Here is a 15,112-nt window from a genome sequence, read left to right on the forward strand (position 1 = left end):
AGCAGTGGAGCGATACAGGGCCATCATGGCCCTCTTGTACTTGTTTGTTAACTTGCAGAAAATGCACTTTTTGAGAAAAAAAAATGAATGAATTTGCCTTTCTTTTTGGAAATTTTCAGACAGCAATTTGGAATTTTGTAGTTTTTCGTAGACCAATTGTGTTCCACAATATATCTAGGGAATGCTTTGACCTACAGCCAGGCAACATGTTTTATGTTTACATCAGTGCCCCAGATAATTATTTGGGTAATAGGGTTTTTACCCATTGATTTTGAAAAATAGGGTGATTTCAGTTTTTAAAAAGGGTGAAATATGTTATTAACATTTATACCTCAAACTCATGTATGCTTTACTTTTGTTGCACAGACTGGTTGCAGTATGCACATTTCAACTTTTATTTCTGCCCTATCAACGTAAACCATTTCTAACCAGGGATATGACTTTTACCACTTTTGACAGTTTTTTTCAATCACGGAGTCGGACTTTCCGTCATGTTTTTGGATGTCAACTAGCTACTTTCAACTGCTGCATACACAGTGGATAAGAAATCGATAACACAAATGATTGCGTTGTTTGTACGTGGTTGGAAAAAGTTTGCGATCGACATACATTTAGCGCAACAATCGCGCATGTCTTTCGACCTCGCATGGACATTTTTATTACGCATCGTTATAGAAACTGAAAGTACAGACACTTTACAAATGCACGTCATAAATATTTTGGTCAGATGCTTAATTTGTTTTGAAATTTAGTCCGAATAGCCGTGTTGATTATATGTTGTTACCTCCCTTAGAGCGAGTTCATTCCCTTTAAAAACAAGTACTCGCCACTTCCCGTGAGCAACTGTGAAAAATCGACCGTGATAAGTATGGCGTCTAACAAAGGATTCAATGAAGCGTTTAACCCAGATAAATGTAAAGTACGCGATTTGAGGAATTTTCTACGAGATCATGGAGAGTTTATTTCGGGAAATAAAACCGAGCTTATTGCAAGGGCGAAAGGAGCGATAGCAATCGGCGTGAAACCACTCAAGGAAGTGTTGACAAGTGACAAAGAAAATGGACATCATCGCAATATTGACAAATTTATAACACCCTTGGGCGAAGAACTGCCGGATCCAATGTTATTAAAGGCGAATTGGACTTCATCTGTCGACGAAATTCCCATAATTGGCGAAAAGGATATTTATAATTACCTAGTGTTGAACACGCAGAGGACTTTCGACAATCAACAAATGAAAGCAACTAGGGCATTAAAAGCCAAGGTGTGTTTTGAGGATGGACATGTCCACAGTTTGACTTATAATCCCATCAAAGCCCAATGCAGTCACTGTTTCGTGAAGTGCAAAGTGATGCCGTCGATTTCAACACAGAAAGAAAACCAGAAGCCTGACTATGATGTATGGCTTTGCATGTCAAAGATGTCTGGACAAATTCATTCAGCTGGTTGTAATTGTAATGCCGGGTAAGATATATAATACAATCATTTTTATTAAATTGTTATTATCTCTCTATATTTCAATACTGCCAAACTCCTCTCATGGGTATTACTGGAAGATATAGACACTGTTGAGTCCATTTCCTGGGAAGAAACACTGCAACCTTATTTACATGTACTCATTTATGCCTAGTGGACTCTCCCATCCTTCTAAATTGGATTAATTATTTCTAAAATTAGGAATGTCTAGTAAATTTATTTCTATATTTAGAATATTTCTTACAGAAATTCCTGTAAGCAAACAGCGCAAACTCTGATGAGACGCCGCATCATGTGGCGTCTCATCTGGGTCTACTCTGTTTGCCAAGGCCTTTTTTCTAGACGCTAGACATAAATAAATGGGTTAACTCGCTCATCCATAATAGAATTTGTAAAAGACAATTTTAATCAGCTTTAATAAATTGCAGACAACAATTCAACATTAATTTCTACCTTATCTAAGCATTTAAACAGACAATAACCTATTCACACAATCAGTTATTTGTGAGATAATTTAAAGGTCAAGAATTAATTTTATAAATACATGTATCATAAGTTTATTATAAGAACATAAGCACATAGGCTCATTCATGATTGTTCCCAACATATATACATATTCATAAACTGGAAGTGTTAAAAAGTGGTTCGAGCAAAAGCACCCTAAAAAATAATGATTCAAAATCAGAGCTGTCATATTTATTTATTTTATTTACATTTTCAGGGAAGGTGAATCTTGCAGCCATATAGCTGGGATGCTGTATGGCTTAGTGGATCTGGCTGAAAAGAAGAAAGATGGCTTAGATTCATCAACTTCAAGTGAATGCTGGTGGATTAAACCATCAAGGAAAAGGAAACTAAGTCCTCGAAGATCTCAAGACCTGACTTTTAAAAAACATAAGTTCAATGACTCTAAACCTCGGCCAGTAAAGGAGAACATTAAGGATAAATCCGAAAAGACAGTGAAACCAGTGAACATTCAAAACTTTAGTGAAAAACTTATGAGTGTAAACAAACATTCGGCATGGCTTTATACACACAAATTCTCTCTACCGAAGTCCACACAAGAAACTATTATTGAAATACCTAAGCTTCACAATGTTGACTTTATGTTTAAGGACAGTGAAGATTTAAGTGACCAGTCTTGTGTGTCAAAGTTTACCAGTTACTTTAGTACCTTGAGTGTGAGTGAAGCTGAGTGTGAAATAATTAAAAGCGAAACGAAAGGACAATCAAACAACAGTTCCTGGCATCCCTTCTCAAAATAAAATACACTTTTTAACAAAATACGCTTTATAAAGTGTATTTTTTCTGCTTTTTTACCGAAAAGTGTATTTTTTCTGCATTTTTTTCATAATTAAGTGCACTAAAGTGCATTTTTTCTGTATTTTCATTATCTTTAAGTGTATTTTACTGTACTTTAAGTGTATCTTCTGTAGACAAAGTGCATCTTTTTATGCAATAAGTGCATTTTTTTAATGAAGTGCATTTTTTGTGCATATTAGTGTATCTTCTGATTTGCAAAAAAAATATTCTTTCTGTACAAGTGTAGTTTTAGAGCATCTTCATAAAAAAGAGCAACACTATAGCAAATAACTGAAGTTAAAGGACAGAGATATAGTGTTTAATAGGAGGATTATACTGAATTCTTTTTTATCTTCACATAATGTTTATGGTCTTATTATTGCAATTTGTCTGCTCATAAAATATGTGAATCAGTAGAGCAGCTTTTAAAGGGAAAAGTTCAACTAAATCAGGCTGTGGGTACCTAATTAAAAATATTGAAAGTGTCAAAAAAATTATGTGGGCTTGCCAGAATCAATTATATCTCCACAACATAAAAAACAAGTATTTGAACTTTCTTACACTGATATTTAACCCCAATTCAATTAATGTCTACCACATTGCTTATTAACATACATTTTAAAAGACAATTTAAATAATATTTATAATATTATATTTATTTCCTAACATCATTCAGTATGTTATATTGAAATATTCGCATTTAAATATAATATGCTGAGTGTGCTGTGTATTATTCAATAAATATCAGATAAGATCAGGATCAGATAAGAGATCAATTAGCATCATAAACACTAATCCCTATCAGTGCTCCATCTAGCCAAAACAAAGGGGTGTTTATAGAATTTTGATTGGTTCTGGGACCATCTATTTGAAAACAAACCACTTTTGATTGGCTGGAGCACAGCAAGTTATTTGGAGGACAGGAAGTTATTTTTGTAAACAATTTGGTTTCAGCAACTTAAATTGAGCTAAATTTTTAGGTATAATTCAGCAACATTAATTCTAGTGTCAAATGTCTTGAAATTCTTTCAGCACATGAACTTTTGTGTGATGAAAACAATGTGTATTTACTACAATGTGTAAATCAACAATAAGTTTGTTGCAAAGAAGATTCATAGTGGGTGGTTAAAGTGATCAACAACTGCCGTTTTTGTTTTTTTGGAATGCTGAGGAACAGCTGTAACAGGTTTGTATTTTCATTTCTGCATCTCTTTTTAATTAAATTAATTATGATCATTATCATATTTATGTATTGTCACTGGGAAATGTAACTGGATGAGTAAATGTAATGCAATTTTAAGGAAAAAAACACCATTTGAATTATTATGGCTGTATTTTATGGTTATTGTCATCTTAAAATTTATTTATACCTATTTCTTGTCATTAATGAACAGATTTCTTTCCCCCATATTTAATCAGAACTTTAATATTTTATATTTGAAGGTTAAACCCCAAGGTGAAATTTACATTGATCGGAAGATCTATTGGACAGAATGTGCATCATCGCCTGCCAAAAAAGGGAGCAAAAAGGGGACTACCTGATGTATGGACATGTATACCAGGTTTTACCCTGCACGAGCAGGCCAACTTGAGGGGAACAGGAGTGGGAAACCGTGCCCTGTAGCTTGTCCTTGACCAAGAAAAGATGGATTTGTTGAGAGGTAAAACTATATAATAAAGGTTATTGCAATTCAAAGACGTCACACTTCCGACCAGTCCACACAGCCAAAGGAGACCACATATATTAGTACATTTATTAATAGTATTTTCTATCAAACGTAATTTCTTTAAATTATTTATGAAAAGCGTAAAGTCACATGTGATCACGAGATTAAAATTACAAAAATAAACAAACAAAAACAACAAGCCAACAAACTTGTTTTGATTTAAATTTATGATATTTATAGCAACTGTTGAACAAGATTACCATAACAGCAATATTTAACACTTACATTATAAAATATCTTTCAGGACCTGATCTCAAATGAGATCATGCACGAGAAGCGCCTCACAGACCATGACAGTAGTATTCAGACCTGATCAGCTGGTGAAGTGCTCTATAAAGGGTTGTTTATGAATGCATTCTTTGTAAGGAACAGTGTATAACAACAAATATAGTGACAGGGGCTAAGCTGCTAAATATTGTCAGCATGTATGCAGTGATTTTCTTTGGAAATTCAAAACAACCTGTACGTACTGGCTCTCAGAAGGGCATGTTTTAGCGCAATAATGAACAAAAAAAGGAAGATCTTAAAAATAAGGTATAGATTTATATAAATTTCATGAATACTGTTCATTTATCATATATTAGGATCCAGAATATGATTGAATTAAATGTGCTGCTTTTGTCCATATCAAAAAGAGATTTGGAATTAATGTAATATATAAAAATCTAGTAAATGATAGGAAAAACATTTCAGCTTAAGGAGGGGAAAATATAATATTTTTGAAGTGGAAACCATCTGTATTTGGCTGTTAATCAGTTTCCGGTAATCAGAGGGGAGAAAAATCACTGGTATGAGCTTGATATTTTCAATTGTTAATTCCAGATAGGCAATAGCCCGTTTGAATCCTCTCTTTTATGTAGATATGTAACATTTGTTTTTGTTTTTTAAGGTTTAACATTCTAATAAAAGTGTGTATTTATCTATTAAATTGTACTTTTTGTTTTTTATGTATGTGTTTACACTAACCTTTCATTTAAAGAATGAATGCTGACTTCAAAATGCTGGGATTTTTTTTAAATTTGGTTAATTTTTAAGCATATTAATTTGAAGTGATGAAAAGTACACTTGAGCGTATAATGCGCTTAAAAAATTCACTTCCAACACTTCAAAAAGTGTATCATTTGTATGACTGAAAATGCACTCAAGTGTTTTAATGCGCTTAAAAATTCACTTTTAATATTGTAAGGTGTATTATTTGTATGACCGGGAATGCACTCAAGTGTATTAATGCGCTAAAAAAAATTCACTTTCAATTTTGTAAGGTGTATTATTTGTATCAGTGGAAATGCACTCAAGTGTATTAATGCGCTTACAAAAATTCACTTTGAATACTCAATGAAGTGTTTTATTTGTAAGTCTGGAAATGCACTCAAGTGTATTAATGCGCTTAAAAAAATCACTTTGAATACTCCATGAAGTGTATTATTTGTATGAGTTAAAATACACTCAAGTGTATTGATGCACTTGAAAGATTAGTTACCGATAAGTGTATTATTTGTATGACTGGAAATGCACTCAAGTGTATTAATGCGCTTAAATAATTTGCTTTTCATTCTGTAATGTGTATTATTTGAATGACTGGAAATGCACTCAAGTGTATTAATGCGCTTTAAAAAATTAACTTTGACCATGAAGTGTATTATTTGTATGTCTTAAAATACACTCAAGTGTATAAATGCACTTAAAAATAAACTTAAGCGCACTTATTATCATAATAAACGCACTTTAGTGTATTTTTCGTGGAAAAAAAAATACACTTAAATGTATAAACACACTAGTAAAAAGTGTTTTTTTTTAACAGATTAAAATGCACTTGTTAAGCAAAAAATACGGTGCCAATAACATGCGCATTAAATGCGCATTTAATGTGCATTTAATGCGCATTAAATGCGCATTTAGTGCACTTTTTCGAGAAGGGATATGGCAAGAAAAGGCCGCTTAACCACATCAAATTTTGGAGTAGTTTGCAAGCGGAAACCAGGAACGCCGCCAGAGAATTTGGTCAAGGTATTAATGAACTACACAGATCAGTTTGATGGCCCAAGTGTTTGTTGGGGGCGTTCTCATGAACATGCTGCACTCAGGATCTATGAGGACAATTTAAAAAAATGTCATGACACTTTCTCATGTAGCCAAAGTGGATTATGTGTCAACAACAAATATCCGCATCTTGGTGCCAGCCCAGACGGATTGACATCTTGTTTATGTTGTGGTGAGGGTTTGGTCGAGGTTAAATGCCCATTTACATGGAGATTCAAAACCCCTCTGGAAGCCAGCAGTGATCCCCTTTTTCCTTGTTATATCCACGATGGAAGACCAAAACTCAAGCAGAACCATAACTACTATTTTCAAATTCAAGGACAGATGGCTATATGTCAGCGCAATTATTGTGACTTTTTTGTGTGGACACTAAAGGGATTTGCGTTGGAAAGAATCAAATTTGACATTCAGTTTTGGGAGGAGTGTTTACATAAGTTAAACTCATTTTATCTGAAGGCAATTATTCCAGAACTGTTTTCAGAGCGTGTTAAAAGGGGACTGCAATTATATTAATCTGAAAAGTTAGTCTGAAAAGTTAACCATTTATGTAACAACACATTTTGGACATTTCCAAATTCTAAGAATTATTAATGAATCAGGTATCAGGAGTTATGTTATCAATTAGATAATTTATCCTTTTCCCACAATCATTTATAAAGTTTTCTGCGAAAAAGCTTTTAATATCTTGCAATTGTTTGGTAAAAGGTATAATTTGAATTTTGGACTACAATTACACTATATTATTTTTTCACATGTTGTCTTCATGTGTTGTATAACATGTCTTTCATGTATGTTTAATAGTTTACCTATCAGAATTGCTAATGAAAGCATTATGGTAAACAAAAAAGTGTTGACTTATTCATATATTTATATACCCCATTGTTTTCAAGAAATTAACATGTGATTATCAACATTCTAACTTAACTTTATTTAATCCTTAACCAAACAACATATTTTGGACTGTCACAAATGCAAAGTGGTTGCAGACGATAATTACTGTTTTTATACAATATTGTTATGCTCCGGTACTTGGGTCTAAATTCTAATCATTAAACGCAACTCTTTAGCTCAAAAGTTCAACAAGTTTTATTAATTCATTAAACAACACTTAAAACACTGCACAGATGTAAAAGTACACACTTCATGAGTCGCGTTCTGAGAAAACTGGGCTTAATGCATGTGCGTAAAGTGTGTCCAAGATTAGCCTGTGCAGTCCGTACAGGCTAATCAGTGACAACACTTTCCGCCTAAATTGGATTTTTGCTAAGAAGAGACTTCATTTAAATGAAAAATGTCGTTTAAACTAAGTGTTGTCTCTGATAAGCCTGTGCAGATTGCACAGGCTAATCTGGGACGGCAATCTATGCATATGCATTATGCCCAGTTTTCTCAGAACACTACTCATATGTATTCACAAATTTAAGATCAATCAGTCTGAAAGTTAATTCACAATACGGAACGACTTTACACAAGAAAAAAAAAATGAATCACAAAATTTAAATTATGCTTCTCTTAAAAAATATTAAGAAAGGCAATATTGTAAAAAGTTGCTGAACAACTCAATAATTCAATGAACAGGTTACACGTTATTACTTTATGGTTAAATTATATTCATTTGTTCAATACTAATGTTAAGATTGTTAGCTTTAAACTTACTTTTTAGAATAATATGAGATAGATCATGCCCCTTTAAAGATTTTAAGTTGAATGCTTTATGTGACCAAAATTTTGTCACTTTATATACCTGTGACGAGAAATCGGTCACTGTGACCCAAAGTTGGTCACTGTGACCACATACTGAAAATGGGGTACAATAGAGTACGTGGACAACAATGGAACGCTTGCACAGTTACTACTATAAAATCATAAAATAGACTTTAAATGACTGACTAACACAAAACAGGCTATAAGAACTAGAACTAAACCTAACATCTGCTAATAATAGTGCAGCTTTTCTTGGCTTATGCCTAAATATAGATCAGCTTGTATAAATGTAAACACAGCAGTGTTTTGCTCACAGGTGTTGGGCGGGTGGCCAAGTCAACAAACTTTACTATCTATCAGTCACTAGAGGAGGCTGCAGGTTGGAAAATCTGCAGCATAGTTTCCAAACTTTTGATGCCTGTCCAGCAAGTGTAATTGGAATATTACCCTGCAAAATCCTAAAGTTTTTCACACGCTCAATGGCACGTTCAACATGAATTCTTAAATTCGCAATTCTTCGGGTTTCCTCAACCTCTCGCTTTGTTAAACGTTTAAATTTTGTCTTAAATGGGGGTATGATCAATTCTATACGTCTGGGAGTTGTTAAATCTCTGATGAGAAATCCCTTGTCTGCCATAATAGCATCTCCAGCTTCACACAGGTCAAGAATTCCACTGTTTTTTGTCAACTGTTTATCACTTATGCTCCCTGCCCAAAGGTCAGATACAAATGTTATAACACCACGTGGATTAATTCCGATCAGGGCCTTGTATGTCATATGGGATTTGTATGAAGAATACATCAATGATCTATTTGACAGGGATTGTGGAGTTTCTGTGTAAAGTTCTGTGCAGTCAATAATTACACGGCAATTCAGATATTTAGATCTAAACTGTTTGGGCATTGTTAAGTTGTTCACTTCTCTTTCAGGCCAATTAAGCAAGAAGTTAAGTTTCACATCCATGTAGTCAATCCACCGTGAAACAATCTTGCTACATGTGGATTTTGAAACTTTAAACCGTTGAGCAAGATCTTCTAGGAGCAACCCTAAGCGAAGACGCATCATTACCATGAAAAACTCATCTTGCAATCTCAGTGTTCTGCGTCTACCACGGTTTCCATCAACATTGTCATCACAAATATCACCCATTTCATCAAATAACACAAAAAATGTGCCACTGTTGGGTAATCCGGTATAAAACATGACCTTTTCATCAGAATTGCTAATGTCTTCAATAGTGAGATCTGGTCTGGATGTTTGTATACTGACATCACAGGTTCTTTTTAATTTTGTGGCAAGCATAGGGATGTCATTGAAGACATACACAAAATCAGTTTGTGTTCCTGTATCCACCTTTTGTGATGAAGTCTGTGTTGTAATGTTTTTTTTATCAACCATATCTGTTTGGTCACATTTGTTAAGAATATTAGAAATGTCTTCTTTGGAGACAGCTTGACAATAATCATGCAAGAAGACTGAAGTTTGAACAGCAGAATGCCCAGCATGTTTGAAGGAGGGTCCAAGGTCAGGAACGTGTTCATCCTCTGATAAACTCGGTAGGGTGGTCAGATCTGTACTTGTTTCTTGTCTAGTAATAGGTTCCAGATCACCATCTTGAATCTGAAAAATGCATTTAACTCTTTACTAACAAAATATTTACAAGTAAAAATGTCATTTTTTTCATGAGATATAGAGGATATTTGTTGGATTCGGTGGATTATTGATTTTAATTCACGAGTGATCATAGAAAAAAAATTATTTTCTATTATCACGAGTGAATTAATATCAATATTCCACCGAATCCAATACATTTTTTATGCTTTATTTCACAGTTTATTTACATTGTTAAATAGTTTAACTAAAGAATTTTGATGGGATAATGACGTCATTCCGTAAAAAAAATACGTAATTTCAAATCAAATTCACAGGGAGATGCAAATTAATGTGTAATGACCCATTTTAAGTATCGTTTGCCAAGTTGTTTGACAGTGATGAAAGATAAATGATCAGCTACAAAATGTAGAACTGATGACATCAAACAAGTCAACAAAAAGAATCTAACATGTGTTAAAGGAAAGTCACTGAAACAGTCTACATTGCAGATCGTAACGACATACAGGTACTTGGAAATATTTTTTTGGGTCCTTATGTTAGGAACAAAGAAAAATTCAGATACCTGTGTAACGACTATTTTAGCATTTTGAATTATCATAATACAAGAATAAATATAGTGGTTCTTACGTTAGAAGAATTGAACGTTTTGCCCTCGAAAACACATGGAATTTCGTTGTTTTTCTTGATTCCCTCTCGGAAGTGGTAGGAACAAAGACGGTCATTTTCGCTGAATACGTACTTTCCGTAACAAAGCTTTATTCGTCGAAGCCACAAACGTCTTACGGTTTGGTTTGTTGGAAATCGATGTAGACTTATCCTACGATGATTAACAACCCTTCCAGCATAGTTTGAACAAATGCAGCAGTAGTGTCTCTTTTTTTCTGTCGATTTTGGACAGGCATCGGACTCCATATTGGCTTCCGCGCACCGGTAGATTGTTTGCTCTCCAATAATATCGATAGTATATTTCTACTCTCTTTACATCGGAGAGTACGCAAAGGGAAATAACTCGCCAATGATTAACGAAACAGGGCTATAGCGTTTGAATAACTTCGACTGTTTTGCTCCTCCGTCACCCAGGCGCATGCTCACTGTTGAATAAATAAAATCTTCGCTGTACGATAATTATTCCAATTAAAAATTACCGAAATTGAGCGAAGCATTTTTGATCGAGACTCATATCGTACGCATCAAATTTAAAGAATAAGCGTAAAAGTCAAATTGATTGCGTTTTCAATACGCATTATATTGAATTTCTTTGTGTATTTAAACATTTTAATAGGGTGAAAAACGCCGATACGCAGCTTATCTGGGGCACTGTTACATCGAGGACAATTAAGAGGTCAATCCATTTTAAGGTCAATAGGTCAAAGGTCACAGAAGAATACAACATGAAATTATAAAGTTTGAACCCGTCGTGTCGCGATTTTGTTTAGCTTTTCCGACTGTGTCGGCAACTGAACATACAACATGGTATAATATCTTTTCTATAAAGTCTTTCTAAACATTTAACGTCGGCTCACTTTGCGTACAATATGTTAAAAGCGTGTTTTTGGACGCTTTGCAGTTTATAAGGACGCTCTCTAGGCGCCGCCATTGTTTTTTGACAGATGTAGACTGTATACGCCGCTTTTATTGGAAAAAATGCGCTTTGTTAAACAAACCCGATAACCATTCTATATAAGCACCGCAAAGATCTTTAATACGCGAAAAGAACTCAATAACAAGAGCACCGCCTTGCGGGTGCAGACCGCTCATCTATTTTCTTTTTAAAGGTGAAGGGACTCTCATTTTCAATCACAAAGGAGGGAGGAGTGGAGTGAAGAGGGGTGTATAGTGTGGGGTTGTGGACATTTATTACATTATCTTCCAAAAAAGCGAAAAAAAAAAAAAAAAAAAAAAATCGGGGGGGGGTATAGTGTGAGGGTGTGGTGATAATTTGTGAGATGATCTTAAAAAAAAAAAAAAAAAAAAAAAAAAATCAAAAAAAAAATTTGGGGGGGGGGGTGGGGGGGGTGGGGTGGGGGTATAGTGTGAGGGTGTGGTGGTCATTTGTGAGATGATCTTATAAAAAAAAAAAAAAAAAAAAAAAAAATTAGGGGGGGGGGGAGGGGGGGGAGGGCACGGGGGATGGTTTGGGTGAAGTCTATTGTGGTATGTCAGGTAAGAGTAGTTTCATCAAAGTATCAATCAAATCTAATCATAAATAAAGAAGTTATGGCAATTTTAGCAAAATTTAATAATTTGACCTTGAGAGTCAAGGTCATTCAAAGGTCAAAGTAAAATTCAAGTTGCCAGGTACAGTAACCTCATGATAGCATGTAAGTATTTGAAGTTTGAAAGCAATAGCCTTGATACTTCGAGTGGATCGAAACACAAAATTTAACCATATATTAAAAGTTACTAAGTCAAAAAAGGGCCATAATTCCGTAACAATGACAACCAGAGTTATGCAACTTGTCCTTTTACTGTACCCTTATGATAGTTTGTGAGTGTTCCAAGTATGAAAGCAATATCTATGATACTTTAGGGGTAAAGTGACCAAAACATAAATCTTAACCAAATTTTCAATTTTCTAAGTATAAAGGGCCCATAATTCCGTCCAAATGCCAGTCAGAGTTACATAACTTTGCCTGCACCGTCCCCTTATGATAGTTCATAAATCTTGCAAGTATGAAAGCAATAGCTTTGATACTGTAGGAATAAAGTGGACCTAAACACAAAACTTAATCAAATTTTCAATTTTCTAAGTATAAAAAGGGCACATAATTCTGTCAAAATGCCAGTCAGAGTTACATTACTTTGCCTGCACAGTCCCCTTATGATAGTTAGTAAGTGTTGCAAGTATGAAAGCAATAGCTTTGATGCTTAAGGAATAAAATGGACCTAAACACAAAACTTAACCAAAATTGTCAATTTTCTAAGTATAAAAAGGGCACATAATTCTGTCAAAATGCATGCCAGAGTTATCTAACTTTGCCTGCCCAGTCCCCTCATGATAGTAAGTAAGTGTACCAAGTTTGAATGCAATAGCATTGATACTTACTGAGAAAAGTGGAACTAAACGCAAAACTTAACCAAAATTTGCAATTTTTTAAGTATAAAAAGGGCACATAATTCTGTCAAAATGCACGCCAGAGTTATCTAACTTTGCCTGCCTAGTCCCCTCATGATAGTAAGTAAGTGTACCAAGTTTGAATGCAATAGCATTGATACTTTCTGAGAAAAGTGGACCTAAACGCAAAACTTAACCGGACGCCGACGCCAACGCCAACGCCAACGCCAACGCCAACGCCGACGCCGACGCCAAGGTGATGACAATAGCTCATAATTTTTTTTCAAAAAATAGATGAGCTAAAAATCAATACAAACCGATGTAAAAATAATATTCGTAACTTGATATTGTAATTCTTAATGGAACGACAAGATTTTAAAATAAATACGTAACGGACTTGAAAATAATTTGTAATTACGAAAATACGACCCTTATCTGGAGCTCTGACATTATGCTAGGTTTGTTATTTCAACATTGAATGCTAAACCAAACCCCAGCTTTGAACAAAAGCTTAAAGTCACGGCCTATAGATAAATAAATCCTTGTTGATGATGGGAAACTCTGAAAACCATCAAGGTTGTCAAGACACACTATTATTACACTTACATTATACAAGCACCAAGTCAGGCAAGGATACAGCAGAAATAAAAGCTACATGTTTAAGAAATAATCAACATGTAAGCGTTGGTTATTGCGGTTATAACCAATGGTATGCGTAGTAATAAAACCACGAGTGGTTTGATAACAAGCATCGGAACAACAAACGTGCAGACGATGTTAGACAAATTGCAGACAATTTGTAATTTGCTAAAATCAGACATTTGGCCTGAAAGGGACGTTTGAACCTGACCTTTGATCTCTGATTGTTACATTGACATTTGAGCTACAAGAGAGAAGATTGTTACACATGACACACTTTTGATCTCTGATTCTTTACTTGACATTTGAGCTACTTGAGAGAAGATTGTTACACATGACACACATTTAATCTCTGATTCTTTACTTGACATTTGAGCTACTAGAGAGAAGATTGTTACACATGACACACATTTAATCTCTGATTCTTTACTTGACATTTGAGCTACTAGAGAGAAGATTGTTACACATGACACACATTTAATCTCTGATTCTTTACTTGACATTTGAGCTACTAGAGAGAAGATTGATACACATGACACACATTTGATCTCTGATTGTTACATTGACATTTGAGCTACTAGAGAGAAGATTGTTACACATGACACACATTTGATCTCTGATCCTTTACTTGACATTTGAGCTACTAGAGAGAAGATTGTTACACATGACACACATTTGATCTCTGATTCTTTACTTGACATGTGAGCTACTAGAGAGAAGATTGTTACACATGACACACATTTAATCTCTGATTGTTACATTGACATTTGAGCTACAAGAGAGAAGATTGTTACACATGACACACTTTTGATCTCTGAGTCTTTACTTGACATTTGAGCTACTAGAGAGATTGTTACACATGACACACATTTGATCTCTGATTCTTTACTTTACATTTGAGCTACTAGAGAGAAGATTGTTACACATGACACATTTGATCTCTGATTGTTACATTGACATTTGAGCTACTAGAGAGATTGTTACACATGACACATTTGATCTCTGATTGTTACATTGACATTTGAGCTACTAGAGAGATTGTTACACATGACACACATTTGATCTCTGATTGTTACATTGACATTTGAGCTACTAGAGAGATTGTTACACATGACACATTTGATCTCTGATTCTTTACTTGACATTTGAGCTACTAGTGAGATTGTTACACATGACACATTTGATCTCTGATTCTTTACTTGACATTTGAGCTCTCTAGAGAAAAAATTGTTACACATGACACACAATCTCTAATGGTTAACATGTGAAGTGCATCATATTAAAATTGCATGATGAATGACAAAGGCACTGTCAGTGAACAATGTGCTTTCAGGCTTAATATTAAGATGGTCGTAATCAATTTTTAGATAGCGGGATGAATGAAAACTTACAGCGCAGACGACTTTGTCGTAACGCGTGCAGGCAATAAAAGCAACAGTCACATTGAATCTTATAAAAAAAAAACTACCTTGATAAACAGTATAATAATTAAGTGTAGGGTAATAATTAAAAGGTAGTAATAAGTGTAGGGTAATGGTGTTAATGAATTGCAAT

At 34.4% G+C, this 15,112-nt stretch overlaps 2 protein-coding genes and 1 long non-coding RNA gene across 3 annotated transcripts; 2 read left to right on the forward strand and 1 right to left on the reverse strand.

The window, feature by feature from the left end:
• The first annotated feature begins 763 nt into the window (after window positions 1–763).
• On the forward strand, window positions 764–2,741 carry LOC127874913 (uncharacterized). Its single transcript, XM_052419630.1, has 2 exons — window positions 764–1,464; window positions 2,198–2,741. The coding sequence occupies exons 1-2, from the start codon at window positions 869–871 to the stop codon at window positions 2,739–2,741; spliced, it is 1,140 nt and encodes a 379-aa protein (XP_052275590.1). The 5' UTR covers window positions 764–868.
• Window positions 2,742–3,836: 1,095 nt separating this feature from the next.
• Window positions 3,837–5,438, forward strand: LOC127837692 (uncharacterized). The gene is made up of 2 exons (XR_008029443.1): window positions 3,837–4,439; window positions 4,750–5,438. It is a non-coding gene; the product is annotated as an uncharacterized LOC127837692 (long non-coding RNA).
• A 2,467-nt stretch (window positions 5,439–7,905) lies between these two features.
• On the reverse strand, window positions 7,906–10,898 carry LOC127837865 (uncharacterized). The gene is made up of 2 exons (XM_052365322.1): window positions 10,492–10,898; window positions 7,906–9,870 (listed from the first exon to the last, which is right to left on the reverse strand). Exons 1-2 carry the CDS (start codon window positions 10,774–10,776, stop codon window positions 8,599–8,601), a joined length of 1,557 nt encoding a protein of 518 aa, XP_052221282.1. The 5' UTR covers window positions 10,777–10,898; the 3' UTR covers window positions 7,906–8,598.
• Between the last annotated feature and the right edge of the window lie 4,214 nt (window positions 10,899–15,112).

This window comes from Dreissena polymorpha, chromosome 1 (genome assembly GCF_020536995.1).
Source record: "Dreissena polymorpha isolate Duluth1 chromosome 1, UMN_Dpol_1.0, whole genome shotgun sequence".
Lineage (NCBI taxonomy): Eukaryota > Metazoa > Mollusca > Bivalvia > Myida > Dreissenidae > Dreissena > Dreissena polymorpha.

Excerpts from the sequence above, each read along its gene's own strand:
- LOC127874913 (XM_052419630.1), top strand. The coding sequence starts at position 869 with ATGGCGTCTAACAAAGGATTCAATGAAGCGTTTAACCCAGATAAATGT. Across the intron at positions 1,465-2,197 it reads GGTTGTAATTGTAATGCCGG|GGAAGGTGAATCTTGCAGCC; the intron begins GTAAGATATATA and ends TTACATTTTCAG.
- LOC127837865 (XM_052365322.1), bottom strand. The coding sequence starts at position 10,776 with ATGGAGTCCGATGCCTGTCCAAAATCGACAGAAAAAAAGAGACACTAC. Across the intron at positions 9,871-10,491 it reads AAACGTTCAATTCTTCTAAC|ATTCAAGATGGTGATCTGGA; the intron begins GTAAGAACCACT and ends TGCATTTTTCAG.